Source organism: Lagopus leucura, unplaced genomic scaffold, assembly GCF_019238085.1.
Source record: "Lagopus leucura isolate 7727_CA_CO unplaced genomic scaffold, USGS_WTPT01 Super-Scaffold_100001, whole genome shotgun sequence".
Lineage (NCBI taxonomy): Eukaryota > Metazoa > Chordata > Aves > Galliformes > Phasianidae > Lagopus > Lagopus leucura.
This window is the reverse complement of record NW_024962262.1, coordinates 87,650,377-87,658,794: the sequence shown is the minus strand read 5'-3', so window position 1 is coordinate 87,658,794 and position 8,418 is coordinate 87,650,377. Positions and strand designations below refer to the sequence as shown.

The window sequence follows — 8,418 nt, the reverse complement described above, 5'->3', positions numbered from 1 at the left end:
TACTTACTAGAATACATGGATTCACAATGGCTGTTTGTGAAAGCAGAGTGGGGCTGGAGCTCACAGCCACGGCTGTGGTATCACCCATCTGCCCCAGGTCAGTAAAACATTGATGCACAGAGAGAACAGTGCACTCACACTGGGCTCAGAGGGGATGCCAGGTATTGCATGAGAGGAAAGCAATGCAGAAGGGAGATAAGTACACCTGAAACCTACATGGGAGGCTGGCTTGTATTTGTTGGCACAATAGCCGAGTCCTGGAAAGGAGTGGAGCACAATGCTGTGTGGTGCTGCTGAAAACATACAGCTGCAACTCTTACAGCTCTCCCACAGCCTGCTCCTTCCTCCCTCCTTGCTCTCCTCTTTCACCACTCACCAGCAGGAAAAAAATAGCAGCGATATGCCAGACTGCACAGGTTAAGAGCAGGCTGGGCAGGAGGAGATACTGAAACACAGTCTGACCACTGACCTGCAGTACTGTTTGACAGCAGCTGAAGGTCCTTCGGTTTTGTTTTCCTATTAGTAACAAGCCCATTAATGAGCTCTAGTTAGAAGATTTTCACTGAACTAAGAAGTGCCTCGAGGAGGAGCCATCAGCTCTGACTTGGGCATTTAATCTGCCAGTTCCATGGTCTTCTGTACCACTCTTCTGCAAAAAGAAGGGAACATGCTAACGTGTTGACCAACAGTTGGAAGAGCTTTCTTCAGGAGTGATACATGCTTGTGGTTTGAACTGATACATCTCATTAGTAGTTCTTTGGACTTCAATTTGCTCTATCAGCAAATGGAAATGAATCAAATGGGGAGCACTGATAGAAAGTTCTTTAGAGCCAGAGAGGGGAAATTACACCTTTCCAACAAAAGAAAAGAGCAATTATAAATAATAAAAGGAACATTTAAAACAAAGGTGAATGAACTTCCACCACCCTCAAAAAAGAGCTCAGATTTAACAGCAGATGACATCACTGAGAAACCAAATGCTTTCACAGATGAAAGCATTGGGACAGCCTATAAACCACAAAAATAGTTAAAAACTGATTTAGCCCCAGGTTTCAAAAATTGATGTTTACTGAGGTGAGCCGGGTTACCGCCCAGCTGCCCTCTGTGCTACTTCCTCTATTTCAGCAGAGGTCTCTTGGAGTGACGTGGCTCCAGACCAGGAGGAATAAGGGCTATGATCTGAGCCGTGCTGACAGCTTAGTTTCTGCTGGAGCCATCGGGTCTGTCCCCCACAACAATGATGCACAGACACAGGGTTCCCAAGGACCATCCATATAATTTGCATCAGGCCTCAGTCCCGCAGATGGAACCTGGCTCGATGGTATCTTTCCACAGAAAAATGACTGCAGACATCACTGCTCAGCTTTCCAGGCCTGCATCTCTGAGCGTACCCTACCATCTCTTACACATTTGCACACGTACCTCCACTAACATCCATTTTAAGCACTTATTTCTGGATGTTTTTCCTTCAAAATCAACCTCCAGAATTTTCTCAAAGTGCATAAGACACAGAGATCATTCTACCTTAAAGCTTTTTTGAAGTTACATTTATCTACCGCTTAAAAGAAGATTTTATGGCAAGGGTAACACAGGATGATGTCTTCAGTGAACCCCACCCTGCCTCCAGTGGGAGAAAATGGCACAAAGACACTGAGCTTCAGCAGATCGCTGTGCAAACAGGCTCAGCCAGCACCTCTGACATTTAAACCAGAGAATGCGCCTACAGTACCCATCTGCCTGAGCTCCAGCACCCAATTAGTTGCCAGGAATCACAGCAATACACCAAAGAAATTGCTTTTTCATCTTTGCAACAGTCTTAATATCTTTCTGAAAGGTATTCCAGTATCTATGGAATTCTACATGAGCTTGATGACATCTGAACCCTGGCATCAGATAGTTACTCTTCATTTTAATTGCAAGGATTAATTTCTAGGATGTGAACACTGACAGCAAGCTGCTGCAGGACAGAAGGACAGCAGAGTGGGAGAATAGCAGCTTGAGCACACCAACAGTCTTCAGTTCACACAGCAAGAGAATAAAACATTCCCGGAGTCTCACTGGCTCTCCTGTTTGTCACATTTGGGCTGCTGGCAAGGCAGTGAGAAACAAAACATCTTGGAGATTTACCTTTCAGCATGCAGTCAGATCAACTGCTCGTTCGACGTGTTCCAACAGTATTACCCATGGTTTCCCCGCTAGGGGGAACCCCGGCCCAAAGCTGTAAGGGTTTGGATTGTGGGTCAGGAGTTGGTTTTCTGCTTGCTTGCTTTCTTTGATTCTGAGCATCTTTGAATAAGGTTTTCATTTATTTTTCCTTTGTTGCTATAAACTCCAGAGATTTACCACCAGTTCTGCCAACAGTTCCTATTACTGCACGGTTCTGGGAGTTGAGACAGAACCAATTACCAAAAGCTCTTCCAACCAAAGACAAACCCGATAGGTAGGGTAGTTTTAGAAGTGCAACTTGAAGAGCATCACTGAAGTTTGACAAAAGTCTTTCACATATCAGTCTTTTGCCCATGTTGAAACTCAACAACCCCTTTATTTGGCAAAGCCACATCTAAACATATGGAATTTAAAATTGATTTATGGACCTCCCTAGTGAATGGCTACCATGTCCATATGCTTGAGAATGAGTGAACAAACAATGGAATTATAGGTAATATGCAAACACAAGAGATAGTTTTCTGCTGTAGACACAATGAACTAGTTAAATAATTGGCAGATTAGCAGATATGTTTCAAATATCCTCTTCAGAGGTTCATTTACTCCAGACCTAACAGATACATCAAATAGTGTGCTACTTTGTGTTTCCAATACAGAAATGCTCCAGACCCAGAGCAGCAAACTCTAATAACAGGCACCTCAGGTCTACCACATATAAATATATGTAGTTATTAGAACTACACAGTTCTCCAAACTTAATGGAAGGAGTATTAAGAATTCAAGGGAAATACCCATATTAGAGTTACTTTCACCCCATAGCTTAAAGAACTTAGCTTGATTTCTCACACCATGCCTTGCTTGTGGCAGATACATTCTCAAAATCTTACCAGGCTTCCATCCTTTGGGTAGGAAGTTTCCCATTTTCCATAGCTGTGCGGTGTCCCAAAACATCCAATGCTCTCAGCACCCTCTGTCTCCAAAGCCTTTTCTCCTCCACAATTATTTCCTCTTTCCTAAATTCATTTTGCTAGATTGCTTTTGAAGCCTTCGCACTTAGCTCTTGCTTACTAATCCCCTGTGTTCTCCTGCCCAGTTTTTCTTCTCAACCATTCTTCTAACCTTAAAAAAAATTGAAATAAAAATCCCTATCCATCTCCTCACTCTTTTCTTCCACTCCATTCTTCCTTTGCCCTTTTACTGGCACTTGGGTTCCATATAATTGCTGCTTCCATCTCCTCAAAGTCTTAGGTTTCTCATCTCCCTGTATTTCTGTGATTCATATCCCTTCTCCAAGCCTTTTGCCTGTGTTGAAACTGGAATCAGGTCCCTGCAAGGCTTGGGGTGTGGAGCCTCCCACTCAGGTACCCTCATCCATCTGATTTACAGTTCCTGACATTTTCTCGTTCGCAATGGAGCTTTTTGGCATCTGCATCCTTGGCAACAACAGCCACTGAGCAAAGCTGCTCTGTTCCATGTTCTTTTGTCTTCCTTCACTTCCTCTTTTCCACTGCCATCCAACAGCATAAGGAGAACGGGTACAGCCTGTTACCCTCGGACTGAACAGCCTTTCTTCCTAAGTAACTACTCCCAGGAAGCAATGCACACGAATTTTCTAATTCACACTCCCTTAGTACACCTACAGTATATTTTCTCTGTTCTAAATCTAATGGAAACTAAGCTATATCTGCTGCTGCTGCGAAGAGCTGGCATCACAGATCTGCTGGTGAAACAGAACTACTTCACCAGCACTGCAGATTCAAGTGTGAAGCATAGAAAGTGGCACTATAGTATGACTGACAGACAATGCTGTGTAAGTACGTGTGGGTTACATCCATGGAAATCCAAGAACCAAAAAGCACGGTGTCTCAAAGTCACCTGCTTTGTTCATTACAAGAGATAACTGCATTTGTCACTTCACAAACATTGTAGGAAAGAATGCAAATGAAAGCAGAAATAGAGATAGAGGGACAAGGCGATAAATCAATGGCTGCACAAAGAGAAAACAAGAAACTACTTAAAACAACCAAATCTTTTTAATTAGAAAGCAACGAACATGCAAACAGCAGGTATAGAAATTTATTTGAACCAACGTTTTTACTATAATGAAAGTTACTTTAAAACATTGATCCAAGCTCCCACATTTGCAGGTTAAGGAAAATATTGCACTTTGCATCTCCTAGCACCCCTCATACATGGCAAAACATTTTAAAAACATTTTTGCTTATTTTACTTGCACACTCTCTCAAAGTCATGCACACAGTCATTCAAAAACAAAAGGTTAGGTTATCCAAAAGCAGTATCTTAGAATTGCACTAAAGCTCTGTAAGGAAAAATATAATTAATGTCTTGTACAAATTCCATTAACATCTAGGTGCTTGCACACAACTGCCGGTTATTCTTCATCTTCATTTTCATTCTCCTGACCAGATCCTTCTGATCTGTCGCCTTCCAATCGGTCTGTAAGGCACAGAGAAGATTCAGTGAAGAGAACTTCCAAATTTGGGGGGTATTGGCAATGTAGTATCTCTCTGGGCTATTATACAATGCAGAGGGGCTGTGCGTTACACAGTAATAGAACCATGAAAGAAGCTGAAAATGGACTGACAGCAGGGATTGGACAGACAACACTGTAATGAGAAACAACAGTGACAGCAAAAAGTGAATTTTGTGTACAAAATGAGAAACCTAGTAGGTGCTGACTGGCTGTCAGCACAGAAAGGATGAATGAAAGCATTATATTAAAAAAGAGACAGTGAGTCCAAGGGATTGAGGATATTGTTCTGAGAAGCTACAATTAGAAATTTGTATACTCCAGGAAACTGCACAATTGCTATCTGTCACTGTATGTGTAAAAAAACCTTACTTTTTGATGTTTAATGACTGGCAGACACAGAAATGTGTGAAGGAACAATATTGGCTCAGTATGAATCACTCAAAGAACGTGCGCTGCCAGGTTAAGAAAAACCTCACTCAACAATAACACAAATAAAATAAATGAAATTGTAATAAATAAATAGACAACAAAAACAAAAACCAACAACAAAACAAAACAAAAACCCAAAAAGCAAAAACACTTACAGCAGAGGTAAAGCACACCACTGGCCTGGATACAGTGGCTTTTCTCTTCTTTTCCTGGCTGTCTTCTCCACATAGATAAGTAGGAGGTGAAAGAGGAGCAGCAACTGCTTCCAGGCAGAGCTTCCCTCCTGCTTCATCAACACAAGGCCACTACTCTGCTCAGCCAGTGCTGGACCTCCTCCTCATTTTCAATATCTAATGCATCTGCCACACTCATCTACAGTTCCGCTAGTTTTCTACCCCACGTGTCATACCAGCCTCCCAAAACCTCCTGTCTCTGCTTCCTTCTCGGTACCATAGAATCACTACCATTAGAAAAGACCTTTAAGACAATCTAGTCTAACTATTCACCTACCACCAATATGGCCCACTGAATCATGTCCCTACGTATTACATCTACCCTTTCCTTAAATGCCTCCAGGGATGGTGACTTCACCACCTCCCTGGGCAGTCTGCTTCAATACTTACCTCTCCTGAGAATAAATTCTTCCTAACATCCAACTTGAACCTCCCTGGAGCAAATTGAGAGCATTTCCTCTCATCCTATTGCTGCTACCTGAGAGAAGAAGCCAACCCCCACCTCACCACAACTTATTTTCAGGCAGCTGCAGAGTAATAAGGTCTTCCCTGAGCCCCCTCTTCTCCAGACTGAACAATCCCAGCTCCTTCAACCACTCCTCATAAGACCCGTGCTCCAGACCCTTCACGGCTTTGTTGTCCTTCTCTGGACATGCTCCAGAGCTTCCATGTCTTGCAGTGAGCAGCTCAAAGCTGTCAAGGTGTGGTCTCAAGGGTGCCAAGTAAAGGGATAATCATCTCCCTGCTCCTGCTGGCAACACTGTTTCTGATACAAGCCAGGATGCCACTGGCATTCTTGGCCACCAGGGCACACTGCTGCCTCATGTTCAGTTAAGCGTTGACCAACACCCTCAGACCCTTTTCCTCTGTGCAGCTTTACAGCCACTCCGCCCCAAGCCTGCAGCATTGCATGGAGTTGTGACCAAAGTGCAGCACCCAGCACTTGGTCTTTTTGAACTTCATCCCATTGGCCTCAGCCCAGTAATCCAGCCTGTCCAGATCTCTCTGAAGGGCCTTCTAGCAGAGAGATCATCACTTCCCCACAACTTGGTGTCATCTGCAACCCTAATGAAGGTGCACTCAATTTCCTCATTCAATTCATCAATACAGATATCAAACAGGACCGGCCCCAGTACCAAACCCTGGGGAACACCCCTGGTGACTGTACGCCATCTGGATTTAACTCCATTCACCACCACTCTCTGAGCTCAGCCCTCCAGCCAGCTCTTCACTCAGCAATGAGTCAAGGCATGTCTAGGAGACAGCTGCCCAGCTTCTCCGGAAAAATACTGTGAGAGGCAGTGTCAAAAGCTTTGCTGAAGTCTAGGTAGACTACATTAACAGCTTTTCCCTCATCTACCAGGCTGGTCATCTTGTTACAGAAGGAGATGAGGTTGGTCAAACAGGACCTGCCTTTCATAAACCCATGCTGGCTGGGTCTGATTCCCCAGTTGTCCTACACATGCCCATGCAATGTCATCATGCTCAGGATGATGTGTTCCATAACCCAGGTCAGGCTGACAGGCCTGTAGTTCCCTGGATACCCCTTACGATCCTTCTTATAGCTGTGCATCACATTAGGAAGACCCCAGCCCTCCGGGATCTCTCCAGTTGAGCAGGAATGCTGACAGATGGTGGAAAGCTGCTTGACAATCACGTCTGCCAGCTTCCTCAGCACCCTCAGGTGGATCCCATCCAACTTCACAGACCTGTGACAGTCCAGGTGGAGTACAAGGTCCCTAACTGCTCCCCATCCCAGACTTCCAAGTCAGGAAGCTGAGTAATCTGAGGATAACTGGTCTGACTATTGAATATGGATGTAAAGAAGGCATTAAGAACCTCAGCTTTTTCCTTACCCTCCATGGCTGTTTCCCACTATTCCAGGGTGGGCAGTATGGTCACATTTAAAATATATTGTGCCATTTTCTTGTTCTTTGAGGTTAAAGAAACAAACAAACAGACAAAAGGAAAAAAAACAGCTGCGAAATGTTGCAAGTCTCACACCACAGAAGCAATTCCATAGCACTTCTATTAAGACAATGAAGATCCTTTAACTTTTTCATGGACCTCAGATGTAGGCAGATAAAACTGAAGATCTTTATGGTTCCCCAACCCATCTGCTTTTTCATAGATCAATGTGGTGGTCAAGTCCTAAAGAAGTCTCTCACCTGCTCTTATGTGATTCAAAGATGCCAACATTCGTAACATAAAAGATGCTGGAACAGTGATAGTGTTTCTGGTTTCTTCCAGCATTAACTCATTACGTGTTATAACCTAGAAGCAGTGAAGGGGAAAAAAGCATAAAAATAAATATAAACAAAATTGTATCAATATTTGTTTGATGATATAAAGTTTCTACACATTTACACATCCAAAATTGCATTAAGTGAGAATTACTTTAATAATTACTAACAAATATTGTTATACCAATTCTATGGTGGTAAGAAAAGTAAGACAGTGGACTCCGCCTACAGATATCTATTAGTCTACCTAAAGAGTATTTGAGTGAGATCATCACTCTGTTGCTGACGCCCATAGCAGATATTCAGACAGGCAGCTAAGAAAAACTTTCAGAAATGAGACCTTGCATGAAGTAGGAAGGACTGAAGAAAGAGTGTTACAGATGGCAGCTATTGCAGAAAACAAAGTTCCAGCACCAGCACTAGCCAAGAATGTGGGAAGGAAAAGAGATGAGGTTACCCCGAACTCCTACCTTCATGCTGCTTGAAATTTCTAGCAAAAATCCAAGGAACGCAAGCAATTATTCTATTCCCGTTCAGGAACATTCTTCAGCTCCATGATTTTTTTTGAACAGATCTACAGCTTTCTAGTAACTTGAAACAGCCATTCCCTACCCTCTTGGTTTCAAGGAAAAAAAAACTCCACTAACAAGCACCTTTGCTTCTTCTGCCTCCTCTCTTGCTCAAGGTAGTTCCCTACTGCTTTGCCACTAAATTCTAATTCACCCATCTCTCAGATCACATTTTCCGGTATTACAAAGCATGCAGATTTCTCTATGGGGAGAACTTCAGACCATTATTCAGTCCTTCCTTGCAGAACAGCTGCTGTAAGGCAGGTAAATAACGCATTTCTCTC

The 8,418-nt window shown here is 43.2% G+C and overlaps 1 protein-coding gene across 7 annotated transcripts in view; it reads right to left on the bottom strand.

The window, feature by feature from the left end:
- Positions 1–4,180: 4,180 nt before the first annotated feature.
- DCAF6 (DDB1 and CUL4 associated factor 6) overlaps positions 4,181–8,418 on the bottom strand; it is an 81,811-nt gene continuing 77,573 nt past the window's right edge. For all 7 annotated transcript variants that reach the window (XM_042868398.1, XM_042868400.1, XM_042868399.1 and 4 more), the window contains 2 exons: positions 7,491–7,596; positions 4,181–4,623 (listed from right to left, as the gene is read on the bottom strand). In XM_042868398.1, the coding sequence (XP_042724332.1) occupies positions 4,559–4,623; positions 7,491–7,596 (171 nt within the window). In that variant the 3' untranslated portion in view covers positions 4,181–4,558. The remainder of the gene's footprint in view (positions 4,624–7,490; positions 7,597–8,418) is intronic.